The 20,800-nt window shown below is 42.3% G+C and overlaps 1 protein-coding gene across 1 annotated transcript; it reads right to left on the reverse strand.

Moving 5' to 3' along the window:
• Window positions 1–222: 222 nt before the first annotated feature.
• On the reverse strand, window positions 223–11,876 carry LOC311140363 (uncharacterized protein). The gene is made up of 10 exons (XM_084175391.1): window positions 11,288–11,876; window positions 10,787–11,191; window positions 10,598–10,694; window positions 9,173–10,362; window positions 8,452–8,727; window positions 8,149–8,245; window positions 6,153–7,068; window positions 5,934–6,003; window positions 5,080–5,254; window positions 223–838 (listed from the first exon to the last, which is right to left on the reverse strand). The coding sequence occupies exons 4-10, from the start codon at window positions 9,489–9,491 to the stop codon at window positions 688–690; spliced, it is 2,004 nt and encodes a 667-aa protein (XP_084031517.1). The 5' UTR covers window positions 9,492–10,362; window positions 10,598–10,694; window positions 10,787–11,191; window positions 11,288–11,876; the 3' UTR covers window positions 223–687.
• Between the last annotated feature and the right edge of the window lie 8,924 nt (window positions 11,877–20,800).

Genomic DNA, 20,800 nt, shown 5'->3' on the forward strand with positions numbered 1-20,800 from the left:
TCGTGTTGGCGTTACGAAACATTTGAAGATACAGTATTTACATACACAGACCTGATTGGCTGATAGGATGGTCTAGAGCCCACCCCCTTACCCAGATGAACAGTCATTGGTCTATTATAAATCAGATCACATTGTGACGTCATGATGTGGGCCAAAAGTTCCAACCCACCTGAACAGGCTGAAATTCCAGGCAATTTTCAAACAGCTCACACAAAAAGGGCATCATTTTCACAATTTCTGAGTTTTATTTCAACCTCATTGTGTGGAAATATATTTTAAAAAAGAAGGAAAACCACATTTAACTACACTGCCTCTTTAACATTGTAGTGAAATGGGAACTCCAAAACATTCCGTAACAAAACAGAATGTATCAGAATTTACACTGATTTTGTCAACAAAACGTCTTACAGAAATCTGTCAAAAAAAAAAAAATAACACTCCCGGTAATCCTTTAGAACATCATTATAACATAAAAGTTATAAAATCATGTTTCCCCATCACAGACAGGGCCGGCCAACAGAAACATAGGACAAATATTCCAAGATGCATATCATGATAGAACTCAATTTCAATCTGTAGTGGTGATTGATTGATATTAAACAAGAGCAACATTGCAAGATTTGAAGCTATGCATCATCTATGTGCATCCTTGTTTGTGTGTGTGCATCTCCTATGAAACTGGTTCTACTATTCAAATTCAGTCAGGTCTTTGAGGAAGGTGGCAACTGCATCGGTCTTCCTCTGCACAACTCTTCCAGTCCTGCGGCTCACCCCGGGTTCTGAATCAAGGTATGACGAGCATTTGGTTCCTTCATCTGGGTTGATCCCTACTAGAAACCTAAACAGTCAACATGGAATAGTTAGTCAAACCAGGCAATCAGGCATTGCTTTCACAATTCTTTAATTTCGGGTTGCAAAGTTACCGGAATCTTCAGTAATTTTGGTAATTAAGAGAAAATCTATGGCAATCTATCATAACTTTGGAAAATGTATACATGAATAACTTAAAATATATGTTTTCATATATAGTATTCCTTTTTTTTTTTTTTATATCTGTGTCCTTATTGTCCATGAGTTTCTAGTAGATAGACCATATGGTTAAACAGAAAATAGCCTAATTAATGGAAAAAGCATCTAATCAACAATGGCATTATTTTCAATTGACTCTGCAACTCTTCCAACTATTGACTTTTTTCACAACAGCCACCAGTTTGACGCCAAAACATTGACCAAAAATACATATTGACATAGTAAAATAAATAAAAGTGTGTACAAAATATATAAAGTATATTTCATGCTGAAACCCTCATATTAAACACTAATGGTATTAACTAAGTTGATGGTTTATATTTAGGATAATGTTTTAAAGCTTTGTTTTTCAATTTTTTTATTTTAAATAATCGTATTTAATTATTTCATATATTTACACTACCGTTCAAAAGTTTGGGGTCACTTAGAAATGTCCTTGTTTTTGAAAGAAAAGCATTTTTTTTGTCCATTAAAATAACATAAAATTGATCAGAAATACAGTGTAGACATTGTTAATGTTGTAAATGGCTATTGTAGCTGGAAACGGCAGATTTTTTATGGAATATCTACATAGGCGTACAGAGGCCCATTATCAGCAACCATCAGTCCTGTGTTCCAATGGCACGTTGTGTTTGCTAATCCAAGTTTATCATTTTAAAAGTCTAATTGATCATTAGAAAACCCATTTGCAATTATGTTAGCACAGCTGAAAACTGTTGTGCTGATTAAAGAAGCAATAGAACTGGACTTCTTGAGACTAGTTGAGTATCTGGAGCATCAGCAATTGTGGGTTCGATTACAGCCTCAAAATGGCCAGAAACAAATAACTTTCTTCTGAAACTCATCAGTCTATTCTTGTTCTGAAAAATGAAGGCTATTCCATGCGAGAAATTGCCAAAAACGGAAGATCTCGTACAGCGCTGTGTACTACTCCCTTCACAGAACAGCGCAAACTGGCTCTAACCAGAATAGAAAGAGGAGTGGGAGGCCCCGGTGCACAACTGAGCAAGAGGACAAATACATTAGAGTGTCTAGTTTGAGAAACAGACACCTCACAGGTCCTCAACTGTCAGCTTCATTAAATAGTACCTGCAAAACACCAGTCTCAACGTCAACAGTGAAGAGGCGACTCCGGGATGTTGACCTTCTAGGCAGAGTTGCAAAGAAAAAGCCATATCTCAGACTGCCCATCTTAATCTTTTCTTTTTATTGGCCAGGATGAGATACAGTGAGGGAAAAAAGTATTTGATCCCCTGCTGATTTTGTACGTTTGCCCACTGACAAAGACATGATCAGTCTATAATGGTAGGTTTATTTGAACAGTGAGAGACAGAATAACAACAAAAAAATCCAGAAAAACACATGTCAAAAATGTTATAAATTGATTTGCATTTTAATTACATTTTACATTTTAGTCATTTAGCAGACGCTCTTATCCAGAGCGACTTACAGTTAGCACATACATTATTTTATCGAACCCACAACCCTGGCGTTGCAAACACCATGCTCTACCAACTGAGCTACATTCCCTGCCGGCCATTCCCTCCCACTACCCTGGACGACGCTGGGTCAATTGTGCGCCGCCCCATGGGTCTCCCGGTCGCGGCCGGCTACGACAGAGCCTGGATTCGAACCAGGATCTCTAGTGGCACAGCTAGCACTGCGATGCAGTGCCTTAGACCACTGCGCCACTCGGGAGGGATTTTGTCCCACTCCTCTTTGCAGATCTTCTCCAAGTCATTAAGGTTTCGAGGCTGACATTTGGCAACTCAAACCTTTAGCTCCCTCCACAGATTTTCTATGGGATTAAGGTCTGGAGACTGGCTAGGCCACTCCAGGACCTTAATGTGCTTCTTCTTGAGCCACTCCTTTGTTGCCTTGGCCGTGTGTTTTGGGTCATTGTCATGCTGGAATACCCATCCACGACCCATTTTCAATGCCCTGGCTGAGGGAAGGAGGTTCTCACCCAAGACTTCACGGTACATGGCCCCGTCCATCGTCCCTTTGATGCGGTAAAGTTGTCCTGTCCCCTTAGCAGAAAAACACCCCCAAAGCATAATGTTTCCACCTCCATTTTTGACGGTGGGATGGTGTTCTTGGGGTCATAGGCAGCATTCCTCCTCCTCCAAACACGGCGAGTTGAGTTGATGCCAAAGAACTCGATTTTGGTCTCATCTGACCACAACACTTTCACCCAGTTCTCCTCTGAATCATTCAGATGTTCATTGGCAAACTTCAGACGGGCCTGTATATGTGCTTTCTTGAGCAGGGGGACCTTGCGGGCGCTGCAGGATTTCAGTCCTTCATGGCGTAGTGTGTTACCAATTGTTTTCTTGGTGACTATGGTCCCAGCTGCCTTGAGATCATTGACAAGATCCTCCCGTGTAGTTCTGGGCTGATTCCCCACCGTTCTCATGATCATTGCAACTCCACAAGGTGAGATCTTGCATGGAGCCCCAGGCCGAGGGAGATTGACAGGTCTTTTGTGTTTCTTCCATTTGCGAATAGTCGCACCAACTGTTGTCACCTTCTCACCAAGCTGCTTGGCGATGGTCTTGTAGCCCATTCCAGCCTTGTGTAGGACTACAATCTTGTCCCTGACATCCTTGGAGAGCTCTTTGGTCTTGGCCATGGTGGAGAGTTTGGAATCTGATTGATTGATTGCTTCTGTGGACAGGTGTCTTTTATACAGGTAACAAGCTGAGATTAGGTGTGCTCCTAATCTCAGCTTGTTACCTGTATAAAAGACACCTAGGAGCCAGAAATCTTTCTGATTGAGAGGGGGTCAAATACTTATTTCCCTCATTAAAATGCTAATCAATTCATAACATTTCTGACATGCGTTTTTCTGGATTTGTTTGTTGTTATTCTGTCTCTCACTGTTCAAATAAACCTACCATTAAAATGATAGACTGATCATGTCTTTGTCAGTGGGCAAACGTACAAAATCAGCAGGGGATCAAATACTTTTTTCCCTCACTGTATCTCATCCTGGCCAATAAAAAGAAAAGATTAAGATGGGCAGTCTGAGATATGGCTTTTTCTTTGCAACTCTGCATAGAAGGTCAGCATCCCGGAGTCGCCTCTTCACTGCTGACGTTGATACTGGTGTTTTGCGGGTACTATTTAATGAAACTGCCAGTTGAGGACCTGTGAGGCGCCTCTATGTATTTGTCCTCTTGCTCAGTTGTGCACCGGGGCCTCCCTCTCCTCTTTCTATTCTGGTTAGAGCCAGTTTGCGCTGTTCTGTGAAGGGAGTAGTACACAGCGTTGTACGAGATCTTCAATTTTTGGCAATTTCTCACCTGGAATAGCCTTCATTTCTCAGAACAAGAATAGACTGATGAGTGTCAGAAGAAAGTTATTTGTTTCTGGCCATTTTGAGGCTGTAATCGAACCCACAATTGCTGATGCTCCAGATACTCAACTAGTCTCAAGAAGGCCAGTTTTATTGCTTCTTTAATCAGCACAACAGTTTTCAGCTGTGCTAACATAATTTCAAAAGGGGTTTCTAATGATCAATTAGCCTTTTAAAATGATAAACTTGGATTAGCAAACACAGCGTGCCATTGGAACACAGGACTGATGGTTGCTGATAATGGGCCTCTGTATGCCTATGTTGATATTCCATTAAAAATCTGCCGTTTCCAGCTACAATAGCCATTTACAACATTAACAATGTCTACACTGTATTTCTGATCAATTTGATGTTATTTTAATGGACAAAAAATTGCATTTCTTTCGAAAACAAGGACATTTCTAAGTGACCCCAAACTTTTGAACGGTAGTGTACGTGTGATAAGGCCACACAGAGGGCCAGAGATAATTATAGACACCTGTGATAATCTAAGGTACCCAAAAGGGCAACTATGTCTTCTAATAGATTACATAAAATCCTTGAAAGATAACAAAATTCTGGTAGTAATATACCCTCCCTTTGCTACCTTAGGTAAGAGTCTCAAAACTGAGATGCCAAAGACTAAATGTAATTTAACTGCAAGACATGCAAGATAAATGTAAGAGCTGGATCAATAAATGTTCAATAATTGCCTCTGAATAAGCTCCAGTGTTGCTGAGGCTGTCTCCTGGTACTCTGTGTTGAACACGTAGAAACATCCAAAGAGCACAGAGAGGGCAGCAGCAAAGTCGGACTGATTGTCCAAAACACAGACCACTCTCCCCTCGATCGACACCATCCACTTAGACGAAGCCAGCAGGGAACTCCCTGAAGTATACAGTAATAATGATTGTGTTACACAATATATTTTCTAATATAGGCCTAAACAACAATATATTTCTGTTACACCACAATTAAACATTACAGTTTTTAGGCTAGAATTCATCTTGTTGTTCTATTCTTCTGTGCAGTGTTAACATTATGTAATTAAGTACGAGTATGCATTTCTGATGGTTTATCTAGCCCCACCATGGACATAATCTGAGTTATGAATATGATTGTAATGATGTCATGTCATAGTATTGTGGGGACCAGGTTAGAGTTACTAGATAAGTGGTTTGGTACCACTGAGTCTACATTCCGTTATGTCAAAGGAGATTACTGATGTTTATGATAGCATGATTGATGGACAGGATATACTGACTTAGGGTAAAGAGTAATAACATCAAAGAATGGGAATGCCCATGAGGATTACCAGATGTTCGTGGAGAGACTTGTAACAGAGTGTATATAGAGAGAGAGTGGATCTTTGTTCTGGAGTTAGGGAGATGGTAGAGGCAAAGCTCTGTCCTTCTGTTATAACTAACCATGGTACATATTAAATATCTAATATGAACTCCCCATCCAAAGTGTCTAAGTACATCCTTACATTCGTAATCACTTGATACCCCAGAAACTCATCATAACAATGATACTCTCCGGTCCATACACAAAATATTGTCATTACCAAGCATGATAAGTCTTGGAGTGGCCGGCAAATGCAGCTGTGCCTCTACATCCATCTGGGTGTCATTCACCTACATTAAACAGAAAAAGAAGAAGGTTGTTGAATCCTGATATGATCAATCATGTGTGCAAAAACACAGTATAATGTATATAGTCCCACTATGAAACAATCAGAATATAATGTTTTTTTATTTGGAGAAAATCACACACAATAACTTACATCAGCCAAAAGGAAGAGAGAGTCCTCTTTCTCTCTGAAGTGGGACAGCACCAGAAGAATGGCAGCACAGGCGGTGAGGTCCTTGTTGTTTCCACCTATATCACCTTCAATGTAATCGAGGAGACTTTGGATGCCTCTCCTCCAATTGGGTTTCTGACTTCGGAAGAAATTGACAATGGTATTTCCCTTGCTCAGCAGAGCGTCACTGAGGCAGCGGTCTATCTCAACTCCAGTGAGCATGTGGAAGTGGGCGCAAAGCCATCTCTTGGTAAAAAGAAAAGGCCATTGTTCCTTGACGTCACCGATGCTTGGGGCTGGCCATGCATTTATCATGTGGCGTTGGTTAATGTACGTAAGCCTCATGAATTCATCCACGTCTCCCCTGTCCACACCTCTGGGACCTGCACTGTTGAAAATGGTGGCCATAATCTGTCTCTTGTTTTCCAGGGACTCAGGAGTCTCTCCTTCCGGAAGGTCCTGTGGGTGCCAGTTGATGCACCCATAACTGTCCACTTTTGTTCTTGCCGTTTTGGCTTGTCTGTTGCTGTTTTCCCCTTTTTTGCTCGTCTTGGGTCTGCGTATTCTATTTTCAGTGTTCCGGTTCACATGCTCCACTCTGGTCTTTATTTGGGTGAGCAAGGAGGAGTACCTTCTGCTAAGCAGTTCCCCTTCTTTTGACAGGTCTGCAAAGCTCTCAGGATATTCTGAAACTATGGCTTTGGCTATTTCTGCGCATACTTTCTTGTTGGGGTTGAGGCAGTGTACACGCATTGCATCAACGGTGATCCTCACCATCAGCCGCCTATCTGCCGCCTCGACTCTTCGTCCCTCTGCAATGGCTCGCCTGAGACTTTCAGGCGTCTGCTGCCAAGGGACATGAAAGTTGCTGATCCAATCCTCATCATCATCATCCTCCCTAAAAAGCAATACCAATTGCATGGGATCAATTGATGGTTGCTTGTGTGGCAAGTGTTCACAGTGTTATACAAAGCCAATATGTTATTATACATTTATTTTTGCCTGAGCCAAGAGGATTTGGTACCTCCAATGCATCCTGGTAGATATTTATTGCCAATGATGATGGGAGGCTCTTGTAACAGTCCATTTTCTTTTAAATTTGGCCATTTGTCATGTCCTCATTAGTAACAAGGTGGATCATTTTGTACTGGTCTTTCACTGTTGACAGTCCAAGAAGAGGTGTCTCTTTGATAGGGATCTATTGACAGAAGCGTATCCTGCCTGTAGCATCGGAACCAAGACATCTGAGCTGAGTGGCTCAACATATTGTCCGGTTAGACCATAAACCTTTTCCATTTATACTTTAAGCAGATCTTCCGTGACAAATCAATGATTTTTTAAATATCTATTAAAATAATAGAATAAAAATATCTGTCTTCCAACAGTGAAGCGTTGTTGATTTTAACAAAAATGTGTCATTTAGCAGACACTCTTATCCAGAGCGACTTACAGGAGCAATTATGGTTAAGTGCCTTGCTCAAGGGCACATCGACAGATGTTTCACCTAGTCGGCTCTGGGATTTGAACCAGCAACCTTTCGGTTACTGGCCCAACGCTCTTAACCGCTAAGATACCTGCTGCCCCGTTTTCTCTGGTAATCTGCTTTACTGACATCAATTACAGTAAATATGTTTTTATGTGAAGTACAGTAATGTTACAGTAATATAAAAGGAAGCTTTATATTACAGAAGATTACTGTATTGTTTTCCCGCCTGAAAAAATTGCCCATATTGTAATGTAATCTACTGCATTACACTGCAAAACACATTGAGGGTATTTTACTGTAGATTTGTGACAGTCATTCACAGGATAATAACAATAATTGACAACCCAAAATCCAGGCCTGTCACAACACTAAGATATGCTAAACATGTCGGAAATATTGCATGCTCCATGTTTTGCAAGACAACTTAACTAAATTGAATCACAATTTAAGTGAAGCTGTGGACACCCATTCTGTGTGGGTGAAAGGTCATACCTGCATTTTGCCCTCTCCTTGTAGGCCCGCAACTTCTCAGGGTCAGCACGGATTCTCTCTCTGTATAGCCGCTGTGTCTCTGCGCTTGACAGCCTCCCTGATGTCAAGAGACAATAGAACCGTATTGTTATTGGCATTATCCACTTAAACCTGAATTTTACTTGGACTTTACCATGAACTGCATAGCAGACAGTTGTTTTTAAACCCATAGGACCCCTTACAACTTCACAATCCCCTCACCACTCCACTATAAAAAACACAACAACAAACAGAAAAGGACAGAGACAAGACACACAAGCATACTTTTCACACGCTCTGTCGATGTCTCCTCAGACTGTTCTGAACGTCTATCGCCTGGACTCTGGCTACCAGCAACAGAAGACGTTCCATCAGACTCTTTCCCCAGGACGTGCATCGGGCCTAGGCCCTCCTGTTGCGCCGCAATGCTCTCCTCACTCATCTCCCATTTGATGTAGAAGGACCCAGTGTCAGCAGGCTCCTCTTTTATAACTGGACTGGGTGATGGGGACTGGCCTCTGGTTCTCTCTGCTGAAAGCCCAGGAGTCCCTGCATCGAGACCTGGGATTGAAACAAATACATTATATCTAAAGCTGGGGTTGGTCTCAAACTGGCCAGGTTTGAGCATAGACATGTTCAAGTAGCCTTTACCAGCAGGCTGGTTACCATGCACAAGAAGATGTCTCAGCATAGGCGTTGCAATGCTAAATGGGGAAGTACCTACTACACAATGATAATCTGCACAACATATACTGAGGCAAGTAGGGTAGTTAGCTACATGACCTCATGAGAAAACATTTTCTGTCATGTACCATATTTCCCTCAGTATTAGCAATGGTGTAACCTTAGCATATGGGGAATATCAGCTATGAATGCATTCATGCTCATTATATCATAGTTTGTCTATAATGATGCACACACTGACATTTATGCACTGGTGTCCTGAGTGGGAATGTACAGTATTATGAACTACTGATAACCAAGCAATTGGGACTTAGCTACTCACTGGGGAAATCCATTCTCCAATCAGTTTCGCTTGCCACCTCGTTCTCATTGCACATCGGTTTCCCAAAATCTCTTTCTGGTGAGAGAGCAGGAAATTCAAAGGATAGGCCTACTCGAAATGCTGTTAATTCGTCTTCAGCTTTTTTAAGCTTACATTTAAGCGTTTCGTTTTCTTTGTCCCTCTCGGCCACCTTCCTTTCATATTCCAGTATTTTGGTACAGTTCATATTGTAAATAACATCCATGACAGTATTTACCGCTGTCCTTATAGCATTTTCCACTGCACGAGCGTTTTCTTCGTTTTGTAAACAGGAATTCATTGTTCTACTAGGGAGATTTAAAAAATAATAATCAACCACACAACCTAACGTCACCTAGTTAGCTAAATTGGGCAAGTCACCGAGTAAAGCAGCACTACCAAAGATACTGATAACTAGCTAACACCTTTGTCTGTGGCACTGTAACGTTACTACTAGCTAGCTCAGCTGGCTGAACAGCAGCCAACAACTTTATCGATGTGTGCGTCAGTTTGCAACCTTCCAGAAGTCCTGAAAATTGTAGAAGAGAGAAAGCGAACGAAAATGTGGTATTTCAAAGCCACTCACACTTTTATAAAATATTCCCCCCAAAATGCCTTTTACATATTTTAGAGAGTAACTGTATTACATCTCAATGATTATGTCGCAATTCACTTCCGCCGCGCCGACCGCGCGCGTCACGTCTCAAATGTTTTTGTGTGGCGTCTCAATCACAGCGCATTCTAGTGGTAAATCAGTGAATAATCAAATAGCAAAGGGTACAATGTGAACTAATTTAAATAAATAAAAACATGAACAGCCTCAACCAATTCATTGAATAACTGGATCGTTACAATATGATACAGAAATCGTCCCCTCAAACAACAAAGGAGATAACAAATATGATCCCCAAATCCCCATCTTTGTTCAGTAGCCTAAACTCAGCTGTGCAGGCCTAATCCCCCCCACCCTACTGCCTGCCCCTGCGGGGTGTCCCCTAGTCCCCCCAGGTGTCTCTGTGTTCTGGGTTAGGTGGCAGGGCTGTGTGGGGTTTGTCTGAAGGGAGGACATTTTGCGGGCACGACAGCGTCTGGATGCTTCTCTCCAGGCCTCCCTTTTCAGTCTGCGGGTCTCTTCAGGAAGATCTGATATAGACACCTTCCTCTGCTGATTCCTGAAAAAAAAGAGTGAGTATGAACACAGATTCTACAACAAATGTACATACACATGATCACAAAGTTAAACATATTGCATGCTCTATGTTTTCAAATGTCTATGCAATGAACTTCTCCATGCAGGAAAATGGAATTAAGATTAATTGAATTCAAGTTAATGTCAATATTCTCATCAATACTGTATTGAAGGTGGACACCCAGACTGTGGTAGTGAAAGGTACTGTAACCATTTACCTGCGTCGTTCCTTCTCCTTGTAGGCCCGGAACTTCTCAGGGTCAGCACGTACTCTCTCTCTGAACCTCCGCTGTGTCTCTGCGCTTGACAGCCTCCCTGAGACAATAGAACCATATTGCCGTTGGCATGATCCTCTTAAACCTGAATTTAACTTGGATTTTTATAATTTAATCAATTCACATGCATACTTTTCAGATGCCTGGTCGGTCTCGCCCCATACTCATGTCCACTCTGACTACCAGCAACAGGGTGAGTTCCGTCTCTTTGCCTGGTTGGAGCTCCACCCCTCTGGTGGGCTTCGTACTCTTTTCCCAGGACGTGTATCGGGCCTAGCACCTCCCGTTGCTCCCCAATGCCCTCCTCACTCATCTCCCATTTAATGTAGAACGTCTCAATGTCAGAGGGCTCCTCTTTTATCACTGGACTGGGTGATGGGGACTGGCCTCTGTTTCTCTCTGCTAAAAGCCCATACTCTTCTGTAGAATGGGAGGTAGGGTTCTGGTGATGGGATATATACATAGTTGATGCGCCAGTGGGAAGAGCTGTGTCTTGGCACTGGGAAAAAACCTGTGGAGGAGTCCTTGCAACGAGACCTGTGATCGAAACAAAGATATTTGGACAAAACCAGGGGTTGGAAAGTGTGTCAAAGAGTGAAATATTGGGATAAAAACATTTGGGACAATACTCACTGGGGAAATCTATTCTCCACTCAGCTTTGCTTGACACCTCGTTTTCATTGCAAATTATTTTCCCTCTTTGAATTTCTGGTGAAAGTGCATAAGTGCTTGACCTGACTTGATGACATTCATTTCCAGAAAATTCAAAGGACCCTCGCAATGCTGTGATCTCTTGTTCTGCTGTTTTAACTTTGCGTTTAAGCGTTTCGTTTTCTTTGTCCTTCTCGCCCAACTTCCTTTGATATTCTTGTATGTTGGCACTGTTGATTCTAGAAATAACACTCACAACAGTATGTATCGCTGTTCTAACTGCATTTTCGACTGCTCGAGCGTCGTCTTCGTTTTGCAAAAAGGAGAACATTGCTTTACTATTGAAATAATTCTTTTTTTTTTAAACATTAAAGCCGGGCACTAAAGACTGCATGTGCACCAAGCAGTGCTAGCCAACAGCTTCTAACACAGGTGATGAGATAACAACAAATTGGTAAGAGAACGAACCGACGATATTTCAAAGGAACACGTTAAAAACAGCGAAAATAAGACATTTTAGGGAACAGACACAGTTCATGTTGATTTTCTCCAAAAGAGCATTCACTTCCGCATGTATTTGGTATTTTCAAGGTGGGTGGCGAAGTCACAGCGTCGTCTAGTGGTAGCTAACTCAATCAATAATGAGGTTGTTTCACGTTTTCATGTCACATGCACAAGTACAGTGAAATGCCTTTCTTGTAAGCTCAAAACCCAACAATGCAATAATCAATAACAATGTATTACTAGAAAAAAAATAAGAATAAGAAATATGACACACACAATAAAGTAAGTAAGCATACTATATACAGGAAATATTTAAAAAGTCAGTTCCAATACCATATTTACATGTGCAGGGATACTGGAGTGATGGAGGTAGATATGTATAGGGATAAGGGGACTAGGCAACAGGATATAAGATAAACAGAGTAGCAGCAGCTTGCATGCGGGTGTGTAGAGTCAGTATAAGTGTATGTGCATATTATGTATGAGTGAGAAAATGATGGCGTGAGTGTTTGTGTGTGTTGGGGTGACAGTGTGTGTGTGTGTTGGGCCCTGTGAGTGCGCATAGAAACAATGCAAATATTAAAATAAAAGGGCCAACTTGCAGTAGCAGCTTTGCTCCACATGATGGTAGTATACGGCAAATAATATGGACATAAGGGAAGAAAGTTGCCCAATTCTCCAATGCTGTAGGTACCAGCCTTAGGGATGGTCACAGAACCATCATATATGCACAGGTGCATTATATCATCAAAATAAAGCCAGAAAGTTTCATGGGAATATCTTTACAAATTGATGTGGATATATCCATATAATGTGGTTTGCTGGCTCATAACATTTCAGGTTATGGATATGCATGGAAATCTAAATAAATTGTTGCAAGCAGAAAGTATGGGATAGATTGGGGTGGAATTACAAGTGTAACAATAGACAACCCAAAATATAACATTAAAAGTTATAGCTTTGGACATTTCTTCATCATTAGAAGGTTGGACCAATATGAGGTAAAGTCAGGTATGATGTATACATATCCTGCTTAGTTCTTACTGTCTGACTGAAATAGAAAAAAACATGGAGTCATCACAAGTGCAAACACAGTCACAGCATGTTCTATTTTAGCCTTTTTGTGACTTGGGTGTTAGGGGAAGCGTTCTTTTCATTAGAAGTGGCTGAAATGGCTCTCCCAGGTCTAGGGGTTTAACGCACTTGAGGCTGCTTCACCAAGTTGTTCTGTGAAGTGACCCGGATACTAAAGCAAAGTGGTGGAGGTGTCTTATTGTGGGGGGTAGAGGGCTTGTATGTTGCGAGAAGGAGGTGGTGAAGTGGAGGTGGTGTGGTGGAGATATGCAGTCTTGCAGCTGTGCGTGTGCTTGTGTGTCCGTGTGTTTAAATAAGGGGGGCAGAAAAGGTTCAGAAGTGTTGGAGCAGAAAATCTCTCTCCCCCCTCTTTTCTTGCACTCCTTTTCTCTTTCTCTCCCTCTGTCGCTGGGCCAGACGTAAAGCAACAGCAATTTGTGCGATTTCACAGCTCACTGGGTCCCTAAAACTCTGACAGCCCTGCAATGACAGAGGGAGAGGAGGAGAAGGGAGAGGAGGGGATGAGGAAGAGGGCAGAGATAAAGGGATGGAGAGGCACGGTGGTGGCGAGGGTAAATAGAGGAGGAGGATTAAGAAAAGCAAATTAAAAAGAACAGAGAACATTGTAGAGAGAATGAGGAAGATTTATGATAATATATACATATAGATTTGGCTGTATTTGAGGGCAGGTGGTCAAGATGTGTACAGTATTGTGATGGAAACAAGAATACATGCATGTGTAGCACTGATCCAATACTGAAACTGTCACCTTGGTGAAGACATGGGGCTGTTATATTCCCATCTGTAATACTTAAACAGTGTAAAGAGTATGGTATCTCAGGTCTATAAGGAAATACTTGGACATTTCATGAAAATACTTTGGACCTTTCCCGGAATATGTTTAAGAAATTACAGCCATTTTGGATGCTAATCCCAGCATCTGACCCGGACAGAGTCCGAATCCGTTCATCTCTCCATACCCTCTAAGACATCAATAGGGTTCCCTTTGGGTGGTCATTACCCTGCCAAGTGTCTGTCCTTTGGAGCAAGGTCACCCTCGAGACCCCTCAAGGACCACCAACAACTTCTGAAGACCTGCACGGCACGAGGTTAGCGCGGTCACACACACATTCTTGAACAGAGCCACAGACAGGAATATACATACAGACCAACTTTTCCTTTCTTCATTTCATATAGACAGCGTATGTCTTTGTCAGTGGCTCTCGACCTTGGTCGGCTATTCTGAAACACCTTGCAGCAGGTGTGCAGCGGAGGATTGAGACCAAGAGACTCATTTCCATCCTTAAGTCATTCAGAACCCCAGACCGCGGGTCCAGTCGAGGAATAGCCGACACTCCGAACACCCCCTCTCAAGACCAGAGGGCAGGGAAAGCCATTAAGAGGCTGAGCAAGAGAGAGAGAGAAAAGAGGGAGCCCTTGAGATAAGAGGTGTCACCTGAGTGCTTTGTCTTGAGAGGGTTAAGAGTGGGTTCGGGGGGGGTTCAGGACATCTGGGCAGGCTTTGAAGGGTCAGCCACGGGACAGGAAACCATCTTAATCCCCCAGCTGGGCCTGGAGGAGAGGATTTGGCCCGACTCTGCCTCTGCCCCCGGTCCCAATCCCAACACCCACAACAGTAGCTAATTGAACCCCGCTCTGATCACAGCGCTCCCATCTAAAGCCTGAATGCTTTCACAGGCTTTTGTTGCGCAGCCTGGATATCTGTGCTACTGTATATGCTATGGTAGATACAGTAGATGTTATCAATGTGCACAGCATATAGGAAGCCTGCAAATTGAATTCTAAGCACGTTACACAGATGTACAGATGGTTGCAAAGGCTTTGAATATGTTCTGCCTGCCTGTATGCATACAGTTAGACACTGTTGGCAGGCATGTTAAGAATATTGATAACTAGAAAGGCGGATGGATGGACTTAGAGTTCAATGAAGGAATAGAGGGCAGTAGTTTGTCTACAAAGATGCGTAAACATAGCTAAGGCGGGCTGGTACATAGTTAGAGGACACTGGCCTTGAGCTCATGTTGTGTGGCCTCTCTCCTCTCAGATAACTGCCCCTCCCCCTACATGGCATTACCATACAGGCCGAGGGGTCAAGTGAAGGTGCTGTCCTCAACCAGCCAACTGGAAAACTAAAGAGTTCACAGATCATGGATAAGCAGCCCTGTTGGCTGGTTGGTCAGACAAATCAAATTAAAATCGTATTGTGATCCCCTCTTAAATCACGGTACATATGGAATTAGGTGGGAAGACTGCACATTTAATTTAGTTTATCCTGGTACTTGACCAAAATATTGATAAGAAATAACATCAGATCAATTGACAATACTGAATTATGTTTTAGAATTTTATTTAGGTTATCTGATAATATCATGCAACATTATTTCAGCTTTAGTTTGCTGGTTCTCATGAAGCAATTTGTGTGCTTATACAATGCATTCAGAAAATATTCAGACCCCTTCACTTTTTCCACATTTTGTTACGTTACAGCCTTATTCTAAAATTGATTAAATAAATTTTTCCCCTCATCAATCTACACACAATACCCCATAATGACAAAGCGAAAACAGGTTTTTTGAAATGTCCACCTGTGGTAAATTCAATTGATTGGACATTATTTGGAAAGGCACACACCTGTCTATATAAGGTCCCACAGTTGACAGTGCATGTCAGAGCAAAAACCAAGCCATGAGGTCAAAATAATTGTCCGTAGAGCTCCGAGACAGGATTGTGTCGAGGCACAGATCTGGGGAAGGGTACTAAAAAACTTATGCAGCAAAAACATCTGTAGAAGGTTCTCAAGAACACAGTGGCCTCCATCATTCTTAAATGGAAGACGTTTGGAACCACCAATCAGGCCTTTATGGTAGAGTGGCTAGACGGAAGCCACTCCTCAGTAAAAGGCACATGAAAGCCCGCTTGGAGTTTGCCTAAAGGCACCTAAAGGACTCTCAGACCATGAGAAACAAGATTCTCTGGTCTGATGAAACCAAGATTGAACTCTTTGGCCTGTATGCCAAGCGTTACGTCTGGAGGAAACCAGGCACACTCATCACCTGGCCAATACCATCCCTACAGTGAAGCATGGTGGTGGGGGCAACATCATGCTGTGGGGATGTCTATCAGCGGCAGAGACTGAGAGACTAGTCAGGATCAAGGCAAAGATGAACGGAGCAAAGTACAGAGAGATCCTTGATGAAAACCTGCTCCAGAGCGCTCAGGACCTCAGACTGGGGCGAAGGTTCACCTTCCAACCGGACAATGACCCTAAGCACACAGCCAAGACAACACAGGAGTGGCTTCGGGACAAGTCTCTGAATGTCCTTGAGTGGCCCAGCCAGAGCCCAAACTTGAACCCGATCTCTGGAGAGACATGAAAATAGCTGTGCAGCGACGCTCCCCATCAAACCTGACAGAGCTTGAGAGGATCTGAAGAGAAGAATGGGAGAAACACCCCAAATACAGGTGTGCCAAGCTTGTAGCATCATACCCAAGAAGACAAGAAGGCTGTATTCGCTGCCATAGGTGCTTCAACAAAGTACTGAGTAAAGGGTCTGAATACTTATGTAAATGTGATATTTCAGTTTTTCTTTTTTTAATGAATTTGCAAACATTTCTAAAAACCTGTTTTTGCTTTGTCGTTATGGGGTATTGTGTGTAGATTGATGAGGGGGAAAAAATAATTTCATCAATTTTAGAATGAGGATGTAACGTAACAAAAGTGTTGGTCAGGTCATGTCATAGTTCTTTGTCCCTGCTCTTTTGAACAGTGTTGAATAGACTGTTGAACAGCCATCACTAGCCGTCTACCAAGTGGTGCACACTCACTCACACAAAACACACACACCAGCTATCACACACACACACCTCATACTCACAAACACATGCACAAACACACACACACAGCCAACGCTGCTGTCCCATGCTAGAGACATTGAACCACTGGTCACTTCCCATTTCTCACTGTGTATTTAAATACTGTATCCTCGACGTAGCTCATCATAATATTTCTACTACTGTACATTGCATTTTAGTTACACTGTTTATACACACAACATATTTACAGTGGGGAAAAAAAGTATTTAGTCAGCCACCAATTGTGCAAGTTCTCCAACTTAAAAAGATGAGAGAGGCCTGTAATTTTCATCATAGGTACACGTCAACTATGACAGACAAATTGAGATTTTTTTTCTCCAGAAAATCACATTGTAGGATTTTTTATGAATTTATTTGCAAATTATGGTGGAAAATAAGTATTTGGTCACCTACAAACAAGCAAGATTTCTGGCTCTCACAGACCTGTAACTTCTTCTTTAAGAGGCTCCTCTGTCCTCCACTCGTTACCTGTATTAATGGCACCTGTTTGAACTTGTTATCAGTATAAAAGACACCTGTCCACAACCTCAAACAGTCACACTCCAAACTCCACTATGGCCAAGACCAAAGAGCTGTCAAAAGACACCAGAAACACAATTGTAGACCTGCACCAGGCTGGGAAGACTGAATCTGCAATAGATAAGCAGCTTGGTTTGAAGAAATCAACTGTGGGAGCAATTATTAGGAAATGGAAGACATACAAGACCACTGATAATCTCCCTCGATCTGGGGCTCCACGCAAGATCTCACCCCGTGGGGTCAAAATGATCACAAGAACAGTGAGCAAAAATCCCAGAACCACACGGGGGGACCTAGTGAATGACCTGCAGAGAGCTGGGACCAAAGTAACAAAGCCTACCATCAGTAACACACTACGCCGCCAGGGACTCAAATCCTGCAGTGCCAGACGTGTCCCCCTGCTTAAGCCAGTACATGTCCAGGCCCGTCTGAAGTTTGCTAGAGTGCATTTGGATGATCCAGAAGAGGATTGGGAGAATGTCATATGGTCAGATGAAACCAAAATATAACTTTTTGGTAAAAACTCAACTCGTCGTGTTTGGAGGACAAAGAATGCTGAGTTGCATCCAAAGAACACCATACCTACTGTGAAGCATGGGGGTGGAAACATCATGCTTTGGGGCTGTTTTTCTGCAAAGGGACCAGGACGACTGATCCGTGTAAAGGAAAGAATGAATGGGGCCATGTATCGTGAGATTTTGAGTGAAAACCTCCTTCCATCAGCAAGGGCATTGAAGATGAAACGTGGCTGGGTCTTTCAGCATGACAATGATCCCAAACACACCGCCCGGGCAACAAAGGGGTGGCTTCGTAAGAAGCATTTCAAGGTCCTGGAGTGGCCTAGCCAGTCTCCAGATCTCAACCCCATAGAAAATCTTTGGAGGGAGTTGAAAGTCCGTGTTGCCCAGCGACAGCCCCAATACATCACTGCTCTAGAGGAGATCTGCATGGAGGAATGGGCCAAAATACCAGCAACAGTGTGTGAAAACCTTGTGAAGACTTACAGAAAACGTTTGACCTGTGTCATTGCCAACAAAGGGTATATAACAAAGTATTGAGAAACTTTTGTTATTGAACAAATACTTATTTTCCACCATAATTTGCAAATAAATGCATAAAAAATCCTACAATGTGATTTTCTGGATTGTTTTTTCTCATTTTGTCTGTCATAGTTGACGTGTACCTATGGTGAAAATTACAGGCCTCTCTCATCTTTTTAAGTGGGAGAACTTGCACAATTGGTGGCTGACTAAATACTTTTTTTCCCCACTGTATTTACAGTATACACTGGATTCTTGACATAGCTTAATCTAATATATCCACTGCTATACATATACTATTTGGGTTGCTAATCAGATTCGTCCCACCGTTCTTTATTTATTGTCCTTTTTTGTCTTTTTTTCCTTACATTTGAATTATTTGACATTTTACTGCATTGTTAGGCGCTAGTAACATAAGCATTTCGCTGCACCAGCTATAACACCTGCTAAACTGTACGTGACCAATAAACTTTGATTCGATTTTTCTTTGAATAAGTTATTCAGTCTGTTTCATGTACAGAGGACAAGCTAAAAGTGAAGGGGTTTGGGTCCAGTTTGCCACCACCACCCACAGGGAGATGTACATTACATGCTACATTGGTGTTGGCACCTCTCATCTGAACTCACCATCTCTGTAATTTCATTTTTATCCCTTCCATGACTTTGACCTTCTCTGCGCTACGAGCATTTGGGAAGCAGTGATTTATCTGCCAAATAAATTTGTTGGCTCCATTGAAATGTGTTTAAGGTGGGGGTCACTCTCCAGGTCAAAGATGGCAGATAATAAATCGAAGTTGGGGTGAGGGGTGAGAGGAGAGGTGGAGAGAAAGAGAGAACTATAGGCAGGATGGGGAGATGGACCAGGAGATAAAGTGGGGGAGTTTAGAATTCGGCAAAAAATGGGGGGGGGGGGGGAATCATTCTAAAGAGATGTAGGGTGTTTTATAGAGGCTTGAATGCTAAACGTCTCGGTACAGTGCAGCGTGGGAGACCTCACCTTGAGTGAGATCCGGCATTAAGATGGCGTATCATTCATGTTGACAGTTTGAGGTTGAGCCGGCAGGTTAGAGGGCTCATCTAAAGAGTGAAGGGCAGTGTCCCTCCCTCCCAGCTCTCTGGGTTTAGAATGCTTTAGTTACACATCACCTGCCTTAAAAATGACTGGCCTCATTCACATTATTACCCACAAACACCTCTCTACTCCTAGCCTGTATCATTATAAATAATAAACATTATAAATGGCTTTGATGATCAGACTCTTTTAATGAGCATTCATCACAGTTGATATGATTTTATAAAGATGGAGAATGTTCTAATCTAGGTTGAATACTGTACTACTATCTCGTATACACTCTTAGAAAAAAAGATGCTGTCTGGAACCTAAAAGGGTTATTCGGCTGTCCCCATAGGAGAACCCTTTGAAGAACCTTTTGGTTCCAGGTAGAACCCTTTTGGGTTCCATGTAGAACCCTTTCCATAGGGGTTCTACCTGGAACCAAAAAGGGTTCTCCGTTGGGGACAGTCGAATAACCCTTTTGGAACCCTGTTTTCTAAGAGTGTACATGATTACTTGTTGTGTGTATTATGTTGGCCGTCAGCTGTTATGACAGTGTTGTGAAGGCGTTATGACAAGCTCTTGAGGTGAAGTGTTACCCACTTGCCTTTGGCCGTTTGTAAAGGAGAGGCTTATTCCTTTGAATTTGGGAATGTCAATGTGATCATCCTAGCATTCATCTCTCTTATTTTCCGTTTTGCATGCGTCACAGCTGACAATTACAACCTCCCTACCTCTCCTATACGACAAGGAACTGTTTTGAAAAGGTAAGCACAACTATTGTTTAAAGATGTGAACTTGTACAGAGAGGTGAGTTGGTGGGCACTTCATGGCCTGAGCATATACTGTAGCTTCCGTACATAGATACGTAATCTCTGTTACAGTCAGCGCTGATACAGGCCCTCATGTAAACCCTTTTAACTTTGAGCCTGTTTCTTATGCTGAGGTCTGTAAAACTCTAAAAGCCATAGACCCTAAAAAGTCTGCAGGCTCAGACAACATGGATTCCTACCTCTTAATGACAGCAGCTGCTATTATTGCTGAGCCTGTGGCTCCAATTTTTTACTTAAGTCTCTTGACCAATTCTATACCCAAAATATGGGAATTAGTTTATGTCCTCCTTCTTCTAAAGGGTGGAGACCCTTCAAATGTGAATAACTACTGCCCTATCTCCAAGCTCCCTATCCTCACCAACGTCTTTGAATCCCTAGTGAAGTCCCAGCTAAAGACATTCCTACTTGAAAATAACATCCTGAGAGGGGTTCAGTCTGGTTTTAGGTCAGGGCACAGCACCATAACTCCAGCTATGGCAGTGGCAATTGACATGATTAATGCACATGATAAAAAACAACATTGTGTTGCATTGTTTGTTGATTTATCAAAGGTGTTTGAATCAATTGACCATGAACT

Source organism: Coregonus lavaretus (assembly GCF_964263955.1).
Source record: "Coregonus lavaretus genome assembly, chromosome: 13".
NCBI classification, from domain to species: domain Eukaryota; kingdom Metazoa; phylum Chordata; class Actinopteri; order Salmoniformes; family Salmonidae; genus Coregonus; species Coregonus lavaretus.